The sequence below is a fragment of the Coturnix japonica genome, chromosome Z (genome assembly GCF_001577835.2).
Source record: "Coturnix japonica isolate 7356 chromosome Z, Coturnix japonica 2.1, whole genome shotgun sequence".
In the NCBI taxonomy this organism is placed as follows: domain Eukaryota; kingdom Metazoa; phylum Chordata; class Aves; order Galliformes; family Phasianidae; genus Coturnix; species Coturnix japonica.
Genome location: NC_029547.1, coordinates 7860399 through 7878829, shown reverse-complemented (window position 1 = coordinate 7878829; position 18431 = coordinate 7860399). Strand labels below are relative to the sequence as shown.

Below are 18431 nucleotides of genomic sequence, written 5' to 3'. Positions count from 1 at the left end.
GCAGCATCCCCTGGACGTTCTGCAGTAACTTGGCAGGGAGGTGGGGAAAGGTGATGCTGCTGTGGTTCTGCTGGATGGGAGCTGGGGACTCGCTGTCTGGACTTCAGGGGTGTGTGTGTAGGGAGGCTCATTGTGGAGAAAAAAGGGAAGTTTGGGGGTCAGTTGTGGCAACAGAGCACAGGCAAAGGGCTGGAGGCATGGGGGATGTATGCAGGGGTGCCATAAACACTGATGTTTGTGCAGGACAGGGCTGGGATGGGAGCAATGGACCATGTGCTGCAGGGGGTGCTGAGCTGGGCTGCCCTGCAGGGTCAGGCATTGAGGGTGCTTGGAGGGCTTTCAGAGCAGTGAGGTCAGGTCATGCTCCCATGTGACGGGGGTGGATGGGCCTGGAATTGGCAGTAACTGATTTGCCTTTCCTTTGGGGTCATGTTAAACAGGTTGGGATATGGTTCTTCAGGGCTTCTGATGCAGGACTTACCCTAGGGTGCTGTTCTGCCCCATGGCACATCAGACTCATGCTGTTAATCCTAATGTGTGTGTATCACTTAGTGTGGCAGTGGTCCAGTCCTGCTTGGACAATGACCATATAGCTGCCCTGCTCATGGCCCATGTGTGGGTGTAGAGCAGACATGGTCCTGTCCCTCCACCAGCATCAATTTGGCTTTTTGTGGCCATTCAGTGAGTGGGTGACTGTGACAAATAGTAGAAAATCTCCTGTGGGTTGTGGTTGGCACCGAGGTCATGGATGGAGACACTGCTCTGTGCAGTCCCATGGCCGGCTGTCACCGTGGGGGGACAAGTTGGGAGCGTGCCCCCGTGTAGGGTGATCATGGACACGCTTTCACTGCGGGCTGTTTCTTTGTCACTCCGTGGTGACCACCCCCGCCGTGCCAGCACTGCGTCCCCCAGCCCACGGCGCTGCGCTCACGGTGCAACTCGTGCTCGGCAGTGGGTGCACTTTCCCCTCGGGAGCACTCGGTGGTCACCCCGAGGCGGAAGGGCGCAGCGGGTTCGGGTTGGAGAAGCCGGCCCGGAGGAATTTTCCCCTGGTGGCCAGCTGTTGTCCTGGGCCTGGCTCGCGTCCTCCGGCACTTCCCACCCCGCGCGTCCTCGGGGAGGGGACCACGGCCGTCCCACCCTCCGTCGTCCCTTCGCCGAGCGAGTGGGTGCCGCCGCGGTCTGGCGGGGGTGAGTAGCTGCGGTGCAGCCCGGCAGCATCCTGCTGCCTCCGCAGGGATCCTCTCGGGCAGCGGAGAGTTTTCCCCACCCCCAGCTCTGCCGCTGCCTCTTTGTTTTCTGGCAGAAGCCTCCGTGCCTTTTCATCGCCGTTGAGGCGCAGAGCAGGAGCCTGCATGTGCCGTGCCCGCCAGCCCCCCGCGCCGCGCATCGCCCCGCTGGGGCCGGTGGGCAGCTCCGGAGGTCTCCGCTCCGTGGGCTTCAATCCCGGCCGGGCAGGGCACCGCGGCCTCCGCTTTCCTCCGCTAAACCCTGTCTCACGTTGGCAGCGGTTCTGCACCTTGCCACAAGTGCAGTAAGTTGGCTGGGGAGGGGACGGCCCCGGCCGGGCTCCACGCGGGGCTCCCCGTCGCGGTGCCGTCGTGCAGCCGGGCAGGCAGACACCTGAGCGGAGCGGGGGGTGCGGAGCCGGCGGCGCAGCGTTGTGTGCCGTGCCTGCCTCTCCGCCTATTCGATCGCACGACTTCCATCGGGGACTGAATTCCTGCGCTGGTTTCTGGGCTCGGCTCCTGTGAAAGGATCCAATTATTTCAGAGCTTTGAGCATCTCCATTTGCTGCCCACATTTGCAGCGCCCGGCTCTCTCTGCTGGCTGGAATTCCAAGTGATTAACGTGACTGTGACATCCCTCCTAGGGGTGTTATCTTTGCTCGCCGTCCCCCCCCCCACCGATTCGTCCCCCTCCTCCAGCAGCGATCGAGACAGGCAGGCAGAGACAAAGGTCTGTCCTCAACCTGGGCTGTCCTCCTGCCAGCGGCTGCTGCATGGGATTTCCCCGCTCTGCGTGCTGCAGGTTCCGTGGGCTCCGGGTTGATCGCTGTAGGCTGCATCGCAGAGGTTTGAGCCTGGCTGGGCTGGGCTGGGTGGGCAGGGGATGCTGCCGGTTTTGGAGAGCAGCTTGATGTTCCTGATGGATTTTAAGCTGCTTTTCATTCTTTGACTGTGCTATCCTGGGGGAGAGGGGCAGCCGTGCATGGAGGGGAGGCTGGTATGGGGGGGTTGGACGTGGGGGAAAGCCGTACACAGGTGGCTGTCGCATATAGGATCTGCCTGCAGAGCCTGCCAGCCCCCCTTCCCCGCTGCAGGCTATTGTCAGTGCTGCTGCCGGTATGTGAAATGCCAAGGCAAGGTGTGTGAGGCAAACCAGGCTCCAGGGGTGAAGCCTCCAGGGTTCCTGGGAGAGCTCTCATTGTGTTCTCCTGGCTTGGCCAGGTGCAAAGGCTCAGTGTTTTCACAGCCTCCCATGGCACCTGTGTATGGAGCTGGGGCTGGGGAGGCACCGTGGGGTAGACCCCAGCCCATGGTGGGGACTGGGAGTATCTGAGCATGTGGGGGTCTCTAACGCTTCTGAGATGTGCTGGGATGGTGGCTGAGGGAGGAATGGGGTTTGTTCATAGTGGTTTTCAGGAGCTTAATGTGGGCACTGCCTCTTGTCCCATCCTTGCCCAGCCCCTGAGCTGGGGCTTCCTTTCTGTTTTGTGCGCAGGGGCCAGCACCGAGTGAGGCTCTGCAGCTGCATAAATCTAACGTGGCAGCAGGCCTCCCTCAGAGCCCTCGAGAGCAGGGCTTGCCCTTGCAGTGGGATACTCCTTCTCTTTGCATCCTCACTCCTCCCCTCTGCCTCCTTCCCACTTCATGAGCTCCTTCCTCCCCAGCCTGAAGCCCAGAGGAGTGCCACAGCCACCTCCACCCCACTCAGCCCTGCAAGCGCTGTTTGCTCCATCGTGTCCCTCTCACTGCCTTCTCTCCCATTGCCACCTCTCCCAGGGACGGTGCTGGAAGTGTCCCCATTGTCACTTATCTATATCTCTCCTGATGGTGGCATACCCAATCTCGCAGAGGCCATGGAGAAGCCATTCTCTGATGCCTGTGTTGCCCTTCAGGGGTGTGCTGGAAACTTTCTGCTTCTCAAGCCCTGCTCTCAGCCTGCACCAGGGAGCTTTGTGGCTTTATGCTTTTTGTGGTTAGGTTTCCTTCCTTTTTCTGGGTTCAGATAGGACCAGCAGAGCTACGGTTTATCCTCCAGACAGTCACTTTCCAGCAGTTTTCCACCGCCTTTTCTCTTGCCTTGTATTCTGTACTGATGGTGATTCTGTGCTTGCCTGTAACAGCATCCCCTCTCCTTCTGTACTGCTTGGATTCTGCTTCACTCCCAGCGATGCTGCAAAGGTTTCCTTAGCACTTCCCAGGAGAGGGAGCAGGATAAAAGCCAGTTTGGGGTTACTTTTCTGATTTTTTTGTTGTCTGAAAAGCACAAGGAGCCTTCTCATCCCCCCCAGCCTGCAGTCATGGTGCTCTGTCTCAGGCAGTGCAGGTGCTCAGACCTGGCCACCCGCCCTCTGTAAAGCCCCAGTAGTTCTGCTGGGTGAGCTTCCTCTGTCCCAGGGCTGCTCCTTGGCAGATTTTTTCTCCCCACTCTGGCAGAGCTGTTCCCACCCTCCTCACTTCCTTTCTAGCCCACAATATGCGTGGTGCAGAACAGTTAAAACAGCAACAGATCCTTTTGCAGGCTGCATCCCAGCATGCGGTACAGCTGCTGCATCGCCCAGCCGGGGACCCTTCCTCTCCCGCCATCCTGTTCTGTTGTCAGCAGATTGAGGCCACGGTTTGTTTATCCTGTGTTCCCCCTGGATGTGCTAATAGGAATGAAAGCAGCAGGTAAGCCATGTCCCTGACCCCCAGACCTGGCTGTGTCATCCTGCGTCATGGTCTGGTGGCTCCGTGTCCCCAGGGAACACAGGGTCTCTGTCCCAGCACCTGGATTGTGCCTCCTTCCCTGCAGGTGCTTTAGCATCTTGTGTCTTACAGCTGGCAAAGTCTTGTGCCCTTCCCCAGGACTGGCAAGGCTATCAGAAGAGGGGAAGGCTCTGGATCCAGGTGCTGGGAGAGCCCTGCAGAACCGCAGCTGAGGTGTGACCCTGGTGGCACTGCAGGGGGAATTTCTCCTCCTTGAGCATGTGGTTGATGCAGAGCTCTGCCTGTGCACTGGCAGCAGCCATCCTGCTTCTCTGCGTGCTGGGCTGGGGCAGATGACTGCCTTGCTCATCTCCTTCAGCTGCCCTGGGAGCTGAGTGTGAGCAGGAAAAGCTCTTGCCAAGCTTCCCCCTGTGGTCAAAGCCTAGTCAGCCCTATTTCATAGAAACAGTTTGGGGTGTAACATCAGCAAAATCACAGCTGCTTGGGTGTGGGAGGGGCTGGACCTCTGGCTTGGACATGGGGAGCCCCACGTGCTGCATGCAGGAGTTGGCATCCATACTGTTGAGTGGGGCAGTGAGGACTCCAACCTAGTGCTGCCCCATCCAGGCCTCCAGAAGTGGGGATCAGGAGTTGCCTGGCTTTGGGAGAGAAGGTGAGATGTCCTGGTGATGTCTCCCTATCCCTGCTGTGGCTGCAGGAGTTTGGTCTCTCTGTGTTTGGACTTTCTGAGGTGGGATATGGAATCCTGATATTTCCCCACATGATGCTCAGGGCAATGGCACCTGGGTTGGCAAGGTGAGATGCAGCCCCTTGTGCTAAGTGCATGCACTACTATCCAGTGCTGGCGTCCCTTGTGGACTGGCATAGAAACCTCATCTGGTGTGGTGTCAGTCTATCCTGCAAAGCAGCTGCTGATGGGAAGCGAAGAGCTCAGCCTGCTTGTGTAAAGACTTGGGAAGGGCTGTGACTACAGAGGGCTGTGGGGCAGAGAACGAAAGAGCAAAGGCTACACCTGCAAGTTATCCTGCATGGACACGTAAAGGAAGGATGTGGCTTCCACCCACCGCCCTGTGCTGACTGTTGCTGACTTTTGCTGATTTTGCTTCCCAGTGGCTGACCGTGCCATGGAAGCAGTGGTGCAGATCTTCCCTGGAGGTGGAAAAGGGAAGCAGCTCCCCAGCGTCGGAGCTTTCCTATTCTAGACGAGCAGAGCATGGTGTGTCAGCAGCACGGCATCCTCCCATGGCTGCAGACATCCACCTGCAGAATGCCAGGAGGGGTTGAGCTTCACAAAGAGCTTTTGTTGAGGCTTTAGACCAGGAGGTTGTTATGCTGCAGTGCTGATTTGCTGTGTTGTGAGTGCTCCGTGGGAGCTGACATGTTGCATCTCTGTTCTGGCTGCTCACTGGGGGTGCCCCTCCCCTGTCTCTGTTGGAGGTGGCTTTTGGGTTGGCCTGCTCTTGGGAACTGGGACTAATTGCAAATTTTACCAGAAATTGAATGAGGGAACAGACTGTTTTGTGAGGCAGAATAGATCATGCAATGTGCTCCTTGTGCTAACGTAGGATCTGATGGTCCAGGGTGTTAGAAAGGGGTGCACTTGTGTATTTGGTGCCTCTGAGCATCCCTGCTGGGATTTTGTTCATCTGCTTGGCCCTGCTGTTTCCAGGCTTTGGGACAGTGCTTGTGGTCAGGATGTCCTATAGGACAAGTAGCAACTTCCCTCCAGACAGCCCCCAGCTGAGGCTGTGTTGGGGAGGGAGGCACACAGTCCCCAGCAATGGGCAGTGCTTTCTCCTTCACCCAGAGCTTCTTGTAGCTCAGAGCTTCCAAGAAGTCCTATGGCAGAGGAGCTGAGGGTGGAGGTGCCCAAGGTCTCCTGCTTGCTGTGAAAGCGTTGACCATGAGCTGCTGCTCAAATTGATTCTCCTCCTTGCCGTCTTCCAGGCATCAAAGCTGCAGTGCGGGTGGTTTATAACCACAAGGGAGCTGCACTCATCTGTGGATCTTCATATATAAAGGGCACCTCTGAGCAGGTGAGTGCTGTGTGAAGAGATTGCTGTCTATGCTTTGGAGAACACTGGTGGGGAACCAGCCTCTAGTCTCAGGGCTGTCAGGGTACTGTTTCTGCCTTCCCCTCCAGGCATCTCTTAGTGGAGGAACGCAATTGCAAGTATTTTTCTTTCTATGGCCAGAAAATGTCCTGCATGGTGTGTGAAAGTGTGGATGGACACGAGACCAGCAAGTAGCTGGAGGCCCAGAGGTTTCTGGTGATCTGCAGTGTCCTGGAAAGCAATGTGCAACAGCTTGCACTTAGCCTTGTTTAAGCTCAGTGAAGTAGGGGTCTCTTCATATACTCAAGCTTTCATACAGGAAAGCAAGCAAAAGAGTGTAAATCACAAGCGAGGTATGAGAGTTCACTGCTTATCTTAAAGTGTTTGTTATTTAAAGGGAAAATAAGGTGAAAGTACTGCCTGAAATGGTCTGTAGATTCACATGGCATTTGGGAGAGGCTGGACCTCAAGACCTGCATCTCTACTTATGTGACCCTTCAGGCAGGCAGCACCCTCCTGCCCTTCTCCTCCTGGTGAGCACCTGTATCACGCCAGCCCTGCATCTCCCCCTTTTTTCTTCCCCCTCAAAGCTGCTGTGAAGGCTGAAGAGCTGGAGAGGACGGAGCAGGGGTTCAGAGGCACACCGTGATGGTGGGAGCCATTCCACGGCAGCCACGCCGTTTCTGGGGGGTGCCTGGCTGGCAAGTGTCTTCAGCTATTTGTGCCAACGACCGCCCGCTGTGGGACGGGGAGACTGATCCGGAGTGGAGTGGGATTCTGCTGCAGAGAGGTGAGTTTGGGATGCCTGCCCCTAGGACTTTGTTCCAGAGGAGCATAGGCTGATGTGGAGATAGGCAAAGAGCTGCCAGGCGTGGGCTGTTGGTGGGCTGTTTGTCAGGCTCTGGAGCTCCTTGGCACACCGCTGACTTTTATGCAGACATTATCTCCTTGTCTCTTGCAGACATTTCAGGGTTTATCAATCCAGACAGCTCATGGCCACATCTCTGTACTATGGTGAGAGCAAAAGTCAAGGCCTTGTGCAGCATGAAGGAGGTTGACTCCTTCGGGCAAGCAAGGATGGGTGATATGGATAGTACAGGGGTGGATGGATGGTGCAGGAGTCCATGGTGGTCTCTGCAACCCCTGGTGCTGCTCAGCGGCTCATCCATGTGGTTGAGGACTCTGGTCCAAGCTGTTAGAGCTAGCTGTCATAATGGTTCAGGTTCCTCTGGGTTGCACAGGCGGGTTCCCATCCCTGTGTGGGGCTGGTGGCCTGAGACAGCCTGCATCCTTTGGCACATGCGGCTGGGACAAGGTTTTGTTGTAAGGACACACAGATCAGATGCTGGTGCCCGATGGGGTGGTTACAGTCCTGAGCCCCTGGGACTGGTCTGACCTGCCTTACTGCTGCACTGCAGAGCAGTACGAGTTCGGCAGGTCCCCAGCAGAGGGCAGACCCTCTTCTCATTGCTTGTACGAACTTGTCCTCAGCCTCCAGCCAGGCTGGAGTCTCCTTTCTGTGTCCAGGCCAGGAGGAAAGTGCTGATCCTGCAGGTGAGTGAGGACCGGGTTCTATGGAGACGCTGCGCTGTGCTGATTCCTCCTTCCATCCCGGGGGGAGCTGCTACCTCCCAGCAGGGCTGCAAAGCCGGATAAGGGCCACGATCTCACCTGACCTCACTCCTTTCTCTTCCTAGAGCCCCGTACTGGGGAGCTCACCTGGACATCCTGAGCAAGAGGTCCAGCTCCTGCCCTCTCAGCACCACCCGTGGCACTTTACTGTCCCCTTCCTGCTGCTGCATGGGCTGTCCTGACTCCAGCTCCACGTGGAGTCCCGCCAAGTGAGGCTCCATGCGGCACATCCACACTGAGACGTCCCTGCCCCCAGAGCGCAGCACCGACTCCAGCCTGTCCCGACCCAGCGGAGAGGCGGCCTTGGAGCCTTCCTCACAACACTGTGCCCGCCACGGCATCCTCATGGGCTACAACGAGACAGAGATCAAGCGCCAGAAGGTTTACCAGGTCTCCATCTTCTCCCATCTCTCCAGCTCCTCCGAGAGCACGGAGCAACGAGCGGGCAGTCACTCAGCTCTCAAGAGGGGCTACCCCGAGCAGCGAACTCCAGAGGGGGTGCGGGATCCCAAACGAACTCACTGGGGTGCTGGGGCGGACAGCAAGTGTGATGGGGGCCTGGGGCAGCCTGCCCTGGAGGACGATGATACTTTTGAGGATGGTCTGCTCGTGGACGAGCTCTCTCTGTGCGGCTCTGCCCAGCACTTCTCCCACAGCGGGCTGCAGGTGGTGGAGCACCGGTGTGTGAGCAGTCCCAGTCCTAAGGCCAATAGAGAGGACAAGCCGCAAGATACCTCCTCCTTCTGGCCACAGCACATTGCTTGCAGTACTTTGCACACAAGCGATAGTTGCCCTGTCCCGCCGGGGAATCAGCTTGCAGACTGCTGGGAGAATGGGGAGCGAATGAGTGACCACAACCTACTTGACCTTGATTTGCACACTATTGCACAAAAAACCCAGCAGGACTGTCATGGGAGGGGAGAGAAGCCAGGCAGCAGCCCCGCTCACAGCTATGGGGCTGGCGAAGCAGAGGAATGGCTGGTGGTGGCTAATGGGTGCAAGGAGCCTCTGGCCCCACAGATGCACAGCCCTGAGCCCAGCAACCTGAGCTCCCAGGAAAAGACACCCTGTGGGAACAGCAGCAGCAGCAGCAGCAGCTGCCCAGCCAAAAGGAAGCTGCTGCCAGCTGGGGAGACTATGGCTGACTCCTGCTCTGAGGATGAAAGCCTGTCGCAGCTGGTGAAGAAGAAGAGAGCCCTGCCGTGCCACCCAGTGCCCACAGCCTGCCGCAGCACTGATGCCAAGGGAGCCCCTTTCTGGAATCATCTGCTTCCCACTGCCAAGGTGAGTCACTGCAGGGGCAGGAGGAGGCAGGGAACATCCTGGGCTGTTCTTTGTGGGCATATAGCCCACAGTGGCATGGATTTATGCACAATGCAGGCATGAGCAGGGCAGTGGCTGGTGGCTGGCCTAGGACAGTATTTGCTCCTGTAAACTATCTTTACCCTTCATTTCTATGAACCATCCTTAACTCTTCATCCCCAGCTTGTCTGCCCCAGCACTGCCTTTGCAGAGTGAGGCTCTCCATAGCTTCCCTTGTCTTGCTTTCTGTCTCGCACCAATTTATACTAATTTACAATTATACCAATTTATATTAAGGAGGGAGGCAAGGTTCTTTGATATATTATACCCAGTGTGAGGTTAAGAAACAACGGTTCACATGTTGGTCCAATCAGTTTATTACAAATAATCATCAGCTGAGAAGATGGGGGAGAGAGGAGAGGCGACTACTGAGAACTGGGGTGATGGGGAGGGGAAAGCAGATGATAGGAAAGGTAGGAAGAAAGGAAGAACTGCGTAAAACAGGGATGGGCACCACCTGGATGCAGCAGCGTCCCAGCACACGGCGTGCAGCTGGTCCAAGGCTAAAGCGCAGGGGAGAGCAGCACCAGAAGGGAGCAGCAGCACAGTGACCAGCCACAAGCAGCAAGTGGGTCAGCACAGAGCAGGTGGTGGAGGAAGCAGCAGGGTCTCATGCAGCAGGCCCAGGAGAGTCTGTTGGCAGCAGCGAGGGATCTGAAGCCAGATACCTGTCTTCATGGTTTGTCCATGCCCTTTTTATCCTACTTCTTTCCTGCCTAGGTGACCTTCCTGGGGGCTTGGTTAGAGTCATGTGTGTACCCCTAAGATGGCCATCTCCCGTGAGATATGACCAGGACTTGCCTGGATGTGTCCATCCGCAGCAAACTTTGAGGCAATAGCGCTTTTGGCCTCTTACACCTTCCCAGTCCTGCCAGTTCCATCATCCCTTTGGGCTGGGCCAGTTTGAGAGGGTGAAGACCTGCCCTTATAGCCAGCTCTAGATTTGGGCAGTCCTTTGGCCCTTATATGCCTTGTGCTGCTCAGCCTGTTGCTTCAGAGGGTCTTGTCTCAACTGCTGGGACCACTGTGGGACATGGCAATGGGTGGTAGCATCTCCTGGTGTGCACAGTCCCCTGCTGCTGCCCTAATACAGTTCTTGGTTTCATGTCCTTTCCAGAGCTCTGCAGATGGCACTACAGCCGGGAGGAGGCTGAAGAGTGGGCTGCGCCTCAAATTGTGAGTGTCGCGGCGGCGAGGCCTCACTGCAGGGTCTCGAGTACAGTGGTCCCAGCACCCTGCATCACAGTGGGGTGGGCAGGTTGGGCTGACTTGCAAGACCCACAAGAGCCCTGGCTGTGAGGTGGAGGGAGGCTACTTCCAGGGTTAGGAAAATGAGTTCAACCTCCGTTGAGGAAAGGGGCAGGAGAAAGGGATGTCCCCCCATCCCCGGTGGGGAGGGATCTGCACTCTAAGGAACATGTATGGCCCAGGTCTCTGCTCTCCAGCCCCATATACTCTCCTCTCTCTCAAGGCGACATCTCCGGAGCAGCTTCCGCAGGGGAACCCGTTCCTCTGCAGCATCCTGGGCCACCACCACTGTCAGCCATGCTCTGCTGGGCAACTTTGAGGTAATGGTGTCCGTGTCGCTGTGTCCTGCTGGGGAGGGAGGTGGGTCTTGAAAGCTTGGACTAGGAGAAGCTGAGCCTGATGGGAGCCAGCTGCTGTCTACAGCAGTTGGCATGGGGCAGGGTGGCATGTCCTTCTCTGTGTCAGAAGGGTGATTTAAGCCCATCAGTGGGTTCTGTCTGAAAGTGCAGCCAAGGCCTCCAGTGAGCCTGGAGACACACAGACACCTGCTTGCAGTGCAGGCTGTTGAAGGTCTGTATGCTTTCCTCTTTCCTCAGGAGTCCATCCTGAAGGGGCGCTTTGCACCATCGGGGCGCATCGAGGGCTTCACCGCAGAGATCGGTGCCAGCGGCTCCTACTGCCCGCAGCACGTCACCCTGCCCGTGGACGTCACCTACTTCGACATCTCCGAGCACAGTGCACCCTCACCTTTCCTGGTACACAGACGGGCTGGGCCTGTGGGTGGGGATGCAACTACACGCTGAGGATACTGCCATTTAACCTGCAAAGCAAAGGGGAAGTGGGATCTCAGCACTGTGCCAGGTCCCAGCTGGGCTATACATTTCTCCTTCTGACATGTGCTGTTTCTTTTGCCCCAGGGAGTGATTGACTTGGAGGCCTTGGGAAAGAAGGGTTACAGCGTTCCTAAAGCAGGAACCATCCAAGTGGTGAGTGGTGGGTGGGTTCCTGTTGCTTCTCAAGGTGGATATACTGCATTGTCACAGAGTCATAGGATGTCTTGGCAGGGACATATACCACCAGAACAGGCTGCCCGAGGCCTCATCCAGCCAGGCCTTGAACACTTCCAAGAATGGGGCATCCACAGTTTCTCTGTTGTTATTGAGAGTTTGCACGCCCCCATAAAGTGCAGTTGAGGAAGCATGGGGCTCCCCGGGGGGCTGGGAGTGAGACAGCGGGACAGATTTGGGGAAGGTCGAGGCTGGTGGGGTCCTTGGAAGGAGAATGTATATGTGCAGTAAGGATGGGATGGGAGCACAAGGATGGAGGTGGGTGGAGAGGACTTACCTCTGTTGGTTGTGTCTCTGAGCAATATTTGCTGGACTTTATAGGCTGGGCATGAGCTGAGCCTCATGCAAGACCCCCTGAGGACTCTTCTGGTCCCTTGTGTCCTCTGTTGTTACCCCCAGATGTCCCAGCCTTACCTATGGGCTATTCCTTGTCTGACCCCTAACCACCTATCCTCTACCCTCAGACCTTATTTAACCCCAACAAGACTGTGGTGAAGATGTTCTTGGTGACCTATGACTTCCAGGACATGCCTGCCAACCACATGACCTTCCTACGCCACCGCATCTTCCTGGTGCCTGTAGGGAAAGAGAAGGGGGCCACTGTGGCCTGCAGCGAGACACCAGGCAATGGCCCACCCCGCAGGGTCCTCTGCTACCTGATGCACCTGAGGTAGGGATACTGGGTGGGATGGGGACCTGCCAGACCCCCTTTCCCTATGTTTCCTTCTCCAAATCTATAGACCTGGCTGTTTAGGGGCACGGCAGCCTGACCCAGTAGCTGTGCAGGGGAGTCAGGACCAGCCTCTGTTTGCCCTGAAGGGGCTGCAAGGAGGTAGAAGCTGCTGTTCTGCCCACAGGCAGTGCGTCCTTTCCCTCCAAAGGCAACCAGAATGTGGCCACCATGAGCGGGGGCTACAGGAGGGGAGGCAGTTGTGTCCCCTGCTACCAGTGAGGCTGTCCTGGCCCTTGCATGCACACCTAAAGTTCCTTCATCCTTCTCCTCTCAGATTTCACAGCTCCAAGTCTGGGAAGATCTACCTTCATGACAACATCCGGCTGCTTTTCTCACGCAAGTCAATCGAGGTCGACTCGGGGATCCCATATGAACTGAAATCCTTCACAGAGATGCCAAGGAACCCTCGCTATTCACCCTGGCCCTGACCCTTCTTCCTCGCTCAGGGCCACCGAGCAGCACCCAGCCCAGTGCTTTGGGGATCATTGAGTAAAGGAGAGACCAAGCGCAGCCGCCTTGCAGTGTCCCCAACCCCTTGCACCCCTCCTCCTGAGCAGCACTGTTGTCACAGCTGTGCCCTGGGGCAGAGCTGGCATCACCAAAGGGGATTTATGAGGAGGGGCAGGGACTGGGGAGCACCCCAAGGGCTGTGCCCAGGACTTTTATGAGCTGGGAGGTGTGGCTGGAACTGAGGGGGGTGGGCTTCTCCCAACCTGCGCCTGGCCCTGGGTTGGGAGCAGCAAGTTGGGAAGTTTGTATTTATTAGTATTTATTGTCATAGGGGTGCGGAGGTGTTGGAGATATGGTTCCTGGCAGGGTGATGGGGATGAGGGCGGGGGTGAAGGACGAGCCTGGAGGGTTGGCCGAGACTCAGTGGGCAACAACTCGGTGTGGCCGAAACATCGCTGTGCGTCACCCAGGGCTCCAGCCACGGCCGGAATGGCTCGGGAGCACGGGGCCGGGTAGAACCACCAGGCCCGGCTGTCCTCAATCGCAGCCCTGGGGGCTCACGGCCAGGTGAGGGGCGGCCCCTGCCCTCCCCGCAGCACCCCTTGGCCTCCCCCTGCAGCACCCCAGGTCCGTGGGCTTCACGCCGTGCTGAGTCCCCTCTCGGAGCGCCGTAGTGGTACTTCTGTGTTGATTTCTATTTAATAAACGTTTGCGAACCCAGCCCGGGCCTCACACCTCGGGCACCGCGGAACCACGGGGCGAGGCGGCCGGGCCGGGAGGAGGAGAAGGGCGCTGCTCCGGAAGGGGCGGGCGGCGTGCGGAGCGTTCCGGGCGGGGAGCGGCACGATGCTGGCGCAGGCGGCGCGGCGGGCAGGGCCCGGGCTGCTGCGGGTACGGGGACAGGGACAGGGACAGGGACAGGGACGGAGCGACACACGGCGGGTCGGGGTCCGACGGGAGCGGGGCGGGGGCCGCAGCTCTGCGGCGCAGCGCTGGGTCTTAGCCCGGTCCTCCCGCCGCGCGGGGCGGGTGGAGGCCGGCAGCCCGGCGGGGGATGAGCGCTGTGCCGGCCCCGTTCCGTGCCCCGTTCCCTGCCCCATCCCGTGCCCTTCCCTTCCTGCAGCGCGTTCCGGTGCTGAAGCGCCCGTCGTGGCTGGCCCCGGCCCCGCAGCGGCTGAACTCCGGCCTTCCAGTCAATATCGGCGTGCTCTTCGTGCCGCAGCAAGAGGCCTGGGTGGTGGAGAGGATGGGCAAGTTCCACCGTATCCTCGAGCCTGTAAGGAGCCGCTTTTCTCCCTTTCTGGATCCCGCAGGTTCCTGGAGCGGTTGCGAGCACGTGTGTTGTGTTGTGCGCGGGTTGAGGGGCTGGTCCGAGTGCCCGTGCTTGTTGTACGATCCTTGTAGCTGCCCGTAGACTGTAGGCTGGTTTCCTGTGGTGGGGTGTTAACGGTAGTTGGTAATATAAGCTCCCTCGCGTGTGAAGTGAACTTATCAGAAGCGATGGGAGCACATCGTGTTTGGGGTTCGTTTGTACATCCCTCTATTCTGGCTGGGAAAACCCCTGCCTGGCTTCAGGGCTCAGCTGTCCAACCCCACCCTTGTCGCAGGGCTTGAATTTCCTCATCCCTCTGCTGGATCGGATACGCTACGTGCAGAGCCTCAAGGAAATCGTCATCAATGTCCCAGAGCAGTCAGCCGTCACCCTGGGTAAGAAGGGCTCCTGTCTCCTGTCCCTTTTCTTGCATCTGGGCTGAGCGAGGAGCAGTGTGGGATGAGCAGGAATGTCACAGGCTGCTGCACTCTGCCTTGTTCTGGTGTTAATTATCCTGTTTATTTCTCCCTTATTTCTCTCCTGGTAGATAATGTCACCCTGCAGATTGATGGAGTGCTCTATCTGCGTGTCATGGATCCCTACAAGGTACCATCCCTGCTGTGCTGAGGCTCAGCTTGAACCCAAAGGCATGAGGCAGCCCACAACCTGTGTATCTTTTGCTTCTATTCTCCAGGCCAGCTATGGGGTGGAGGATCCTGAATATGCTGTGACCCAATTGGCCCAGACCACCATGAGATCTGAACTCGGCAAACTTTCCCTTGATAGAGTTTTCAGGGTGAGCTATGGAGGTGGATACTGGAGCTGCCAGTATCTGACAGCTTCTCAAAACCCTGCGGGGTCTGTGCCACCAGGCTGATACATTTAACACCAAAATGCCTTTTGCTTAGAGGGCTTCTGGCTTCTGTTTCACTCAGCCTGCTCATGGTTCCTTGGTGATGTCTTGCTGTAGTTATTTTTGGCTTGTGCCCTGACCTGGATGGTGTAGCTCTATTTCTCTTGAGTCAAGAACGTTTTGCTGAAGCCCAGTGCTATGTCCTGCTGACTGTGTTCAAGCAGGCTGAAGCTCCCATGCTACTTATTTTTTTGGGGGGTGGAGTCAGGAAGTGTTTGCATTCATGGGAGAGGCCTTTCTGTCCAGTTGTGCACTGATGGCTTGTATCAGCAATTTTGGTTTTAGTCACCTCAAGAGATACGGGCAGCATTTGGCCTTACCTTAAACTCCTGGAGCTGGGCTTTTCTATGTAATGTTGGCCCACAGGGAAGGTGTCTGTGTCCCTTCTGATCTCTTGTCTTCATATTCTCTTCATTTTTCTCTCTGCTGTTTCATTTGTGCCTTCCAGGAACGTGAGTCCCTCAATGCCAACATAGTGGATGCTATCAACCAAGCCTCAGACTGCTGGGGTATCCGGTGCCTACGCTATGAGATTAAGGACATCCACGTGCCCCCACGTGTGAAGGAATCTATGCAGATGCAGGTTTGGCTCTCTGGATGAGCAGTGTAGAATGAAACATAAGCCTCCCCTTTGCTTTCATGTAAGGCAGAGTTCATTTCCTCTGTAGGGCCTGGCATGGTGCTGTAATTTGGGTCTAGAAGAGAAAAGCAATGTTGATAACACACCAGTGGTTTAGTTGCTCAGCAACGCTCTACAGAACCAAGGGTGTATAATGGTCAGCTTCTCATACTGTTCTTCCCAGTGGGAAGAGCTGGGAGAAGGCAGTACTGGGATAGCTGACCTAAACTGGCCAAAGGGATGTTTGATACCATATGACATCAGGTGAAAAAGCTAGAATAAAAAACTCTGGGGAGGGAGCTGGGGGACTGCCTGGGTGTCAGTCAATGGGAGGTGAGCAATTGCTTTGTGATTCACTTGTTTGGTACAACTGTATGTGTGTGTGTGTGTAATTATCATTACTGTTACTTCTCTCTCCCTTCACTGTCTTTCTAAGTAGTTTTTATCTTTAAAAATAATTCTCACTTCTTTCTTTTTCTCTGGTTCTCTCCCCTGTCCCACTGGGAGCTGAGCAGTGAGTGAATGGTGGTTTGGTGTGGAGGTGCCTGCCAGGTTAAACCTCAGCACCTGTGTTTGCAGGTGGAGGCAGAGCGACGGAAGCGGGCAACAGTGCTGGAATCAGAGGGGACGCGTGAATCTGCTATCAATGTGGCTGAGGGGCAGAAGCAGGCCCAGATCTTGGCATCAGAAGCTGAGAAAGCTGAACAAATCAACAAAGCTGCTGGTAATGCCTTGGGTTGGAATGTGTCTTGATCACTAGGGCCTGGGGGGATCTGTTTTGCTCTGGGCTGAGGGGTGATACTCCTTGAGAGCAGACTGCATCGCTGTGGGCCAGGCTTCTTCAGCTGCTCATTCCTCTCTGCTAGGGCCTTTGAGACCCCTCCACAGGGGTAGGAGGAGGGTTGTTGTAGAACAGCACTGAGGTATTGTTATCGAAAAGGAAGCTTTGCATGAATGAAATTGTCTTGCTGTAATTATTGCAAGCACTTTGTCTCAGTTCTGATGCGCATTCTGCTGTGCTTCATTGCAGGAGAAGCCAATGCCATGTTGGTCAGAGCTAAGGCCAAGGCTGAGGCCATTCAGCTCCTGGCAGCTGCTCTGGCACAGCAGGTAAGCCATGGCTACTGGGGGAAGCCAGAGCTTTGGTGCTAGCATTGAGGGAGGTGAAACTGAAGCTGGGGTGGCACATGGCTTTCTATGTGATGTCTACTGGCATCCTGAGCAGCAGTGAAAATTTCTGCGATGAGCTGCACACAGAACAGGCTGGGCTGAGCTCTTGGTCATACATGACTTGGCATCTTTCCTGATGGGCCTGATCTGTCTCTCTCCAGCACGGCAGTGCAGCAGCCTCTCTCTCTGTGGCTGAGCAGTATGTGAGCGCCTTCTCCAAGCTTGCCAAAGATTCCAACACAGTCCTGCTGCCAACCAACACTGGTGATGTCACCCACATGGTAGCACAGGTCAGTGTCAGCAATGGGATCCTGTTTGTTGGGGGCTAGTGAAAGTGACAACCAGGTTTACCGTGGTGGATGGGTGTTTGTGCTGAGTGAGAGGTGTGGAGATGAGGAAATGGGCCCAGTGTGTGGGTCTGGGATAGAAGGTGTGGGTTGGAGCAGCTGCTTTGCAGCATCCTGTGGAAACCAGGCGGTCTCTGGTGTAGCTGTCCCTAGCTGCAAAACAGGCCTGTGATGGTTTGCTGCTGTAGAAGAGAGGGCAGAACAAGCTGGTAAAAATACAAGGTAAGTGCTGACTTCTGTCTTCTCGATATGTAAGTCTCGACCATTGCTCTGCTGGCATGCAGCTGAGTGTAGAGCAGGGATTTGGCTTGGTTCCTGAGGGCATTGCTGTGTGCTAGCAGTAGTTCCCCATGCAGCTGTCTTAAAATGGTGATGTGACCTGACAACATCAGGGCTTTGAGCAGAGCCCTTTCAGAAGCTGCTGTGGCCCTATCTACCTTGTGGGGCCTGCTCTGTCCCAGCCCTATGCACACCCTGTCCTCTCCTGTCACAGCCTTGTTGCAGGTATTCTTGCTGTCCCACAGGGCCCTCTCTAGGGACAAATGACCATTTCTGTTCCTGTATCCATCCAGTGCATCTCATCTCCTCCCTGATGGCTCTCTCATTTCCTGCAGGCATTGGGCATCTACACCACGCTGACCAAGACACAAGCTGTGAAGACTCGGGATGAGCTACCTCTAGCCCATGAGGACCCCCAGCCCCTCAGCACAGAGATGCTTAAGGCAGAGCAGGCAGCCTCCAGCTAGTGGGGCAGAACAGACACTGGACACACTGATGGGGCAGCACCCACCAGAAAGGGGATACTTGTCCAGGGCCTGCGAGCCTGTGGGGAGCCCTGTTCCACCACCTTCCTCAGCTAGACATTCTTCTTCCCTTGGCCCTTATTTTGTATCTGAATCTGATCACGTAATAAATAGTACCATCGCTACAGCACATCCTTGTGGTGCTCAGAGCTGTGTCCTGACATGGAGGGTTGCAGCATGAAGTGATGACTGTCCTGAGAGGCTCCGTGCCTGTGACAATCCGCAAGAAGAGCCTGTGCCCACGGGCTGTTCTGGTTCTGGAATGACACGGAGCCTTGTGCTGGTGGTTGCATGCAGCAGCTCGAGCTGTTGCTGGTGCCACTGGGGGGGTGGGTAGAGGAACGTGCTGGAAACTGGTGCTGGTGTCAGTATGTAGGGAGTGAGGGGAGCAGCTCCGGAGTTTGGCAGGTACCAGCTGAGGGGGATCGGAGCAGCTGCCTGTACAGAGGGTGAATGCTGAACCCCCTCCATCAGGTGCAGGGGCAGAGTGGGGATGTAGGGGAGTGGTAGTTGTGTCCAACACCCCTTCAGCTCCGGCAGCTCGTGGCCGTGATCGCTGTTAGAGCAGAGCTCAGCGCTGCCCTCCGCTCCTGTGAGGAGCTGCAGCCGCCATCAGCCTCCCCTCAGCTCCTCTGCCCTGGGCCCAGCACACCCAGAGCTCTCAGTCGCCCCTCACGACCTCCACAGCCCCCCTTATGGAACTTCCTAATAGTTCCCGTCCTTAATTAATAATTAACTTAATGGATCCAGCTTTGGACGATGGGGACGCGCTGGAGTCCCTTGAAA

At 56.6% G+C, this 18431-nt stretch overlaps 2 protein-coding genes across 11 annotated transcripts in view; both read left to right on the top strand.

Moving 5' to 3' along the window:
* FAM214B (family with sequence similarity 214 member B) overlaps positions 1–13201 on the top strand; it is a 28855-nt gene extending 15654 nt beyond the window's left edge. For 3 of the 10 annotated variants that reach the window (XM_015848327.2, XM_015848330.2, XM_015848328.2), the window contains 9 exons: positions 5883–5971; positions 6580–6779; positions 7687–8905; positions 10101–10159; positions 10455–10551; positions 10828–10986; positions 11149–11217; positions 11763–11968; positions 12306–13201. In XM_015848327.2, coding sequence (XP_015703813.1) covers positions 7841–8905; positions 10101–10159; positions 10455–10551; positions 10828–10986; positions 11149–11217; positions 11763–11968; positions 12306–12459 — 1809 coding nt within the window. In that variant the 5' untranslated portion in view covers positions 5883–5971; positions 6580–6779; positions 7687–7840 and the 3' untranslated portion in view covers positions 12460–13201. Of the gene's footprint in view, positions 1–9; positions 1192–1212; positions 2076–2246; positions 3897–5882; positions 5972–6579; positions 6780–6825; positions 7544–7686; positions 8906–10100; positions 10160–10454; positions 10552–10827; positions 10987–11148; positions 11218–11762; positions 11969–12305 lie in introns of those variants that run through there. The other 7 variants (XM_032441405.1, XM_015848329.2, XM_032441407.1 and 4 more) reach the window with 7 other exon arrangements.
* Positions 13202–13277: 76 nt separating this feature from the next.
* On the top strand, positions 13278–17777 carry STOML2 (stomatin like 2). Its single transcript, XM_015848331.2, has 10 exons — positions 13278–13372; positions 13605–13757; positions 14089–14188; positions 14341–14399; positions 14488–14589; positions 15155–15289; positions 15905–16049; positions 16356–16435; positions 16657–16785; positions 17457–17777. The coding sequence occupies exons 1-10, from the start codon at positions 13328–13330 to the stop codon at positions 17586–17588; spliced, it is 1080 nt and encodes a 359-aa protein (XP_015703817.1). The 5' UTR covers positions 13278–13327; the 3' UTR covers positions 17589–17777.
* The last annotated feature ends 654 nt before the right edge of the window (positions 17778–18431 follow it).

Bases quoted from the DNA above. Each gene is read 5' to 3' on its own strand.
- STOML2 (XM_015848331.2), top strand. From the start codon at position 13,328: ATGCTGGCGCAGGCGGCGCGGCGGGCAGGGCCCGGGCTGCTGCGG. The intron at 14,189-14,340 runs GTAAGAAGGGCT...CTCTCCTGGTAG, and splicing joins GCAGTCAGCCGTCACCCTGG to ATAATGTCACCCTGCAGATT. The intron at 15,290-15,904 runs GTTTGGCTCTCT...CTGTGTTTGCAG, and splicing joins AGGAATCTATGCAGATGCAG to GTGGAGGCAGAGCGACGGAA.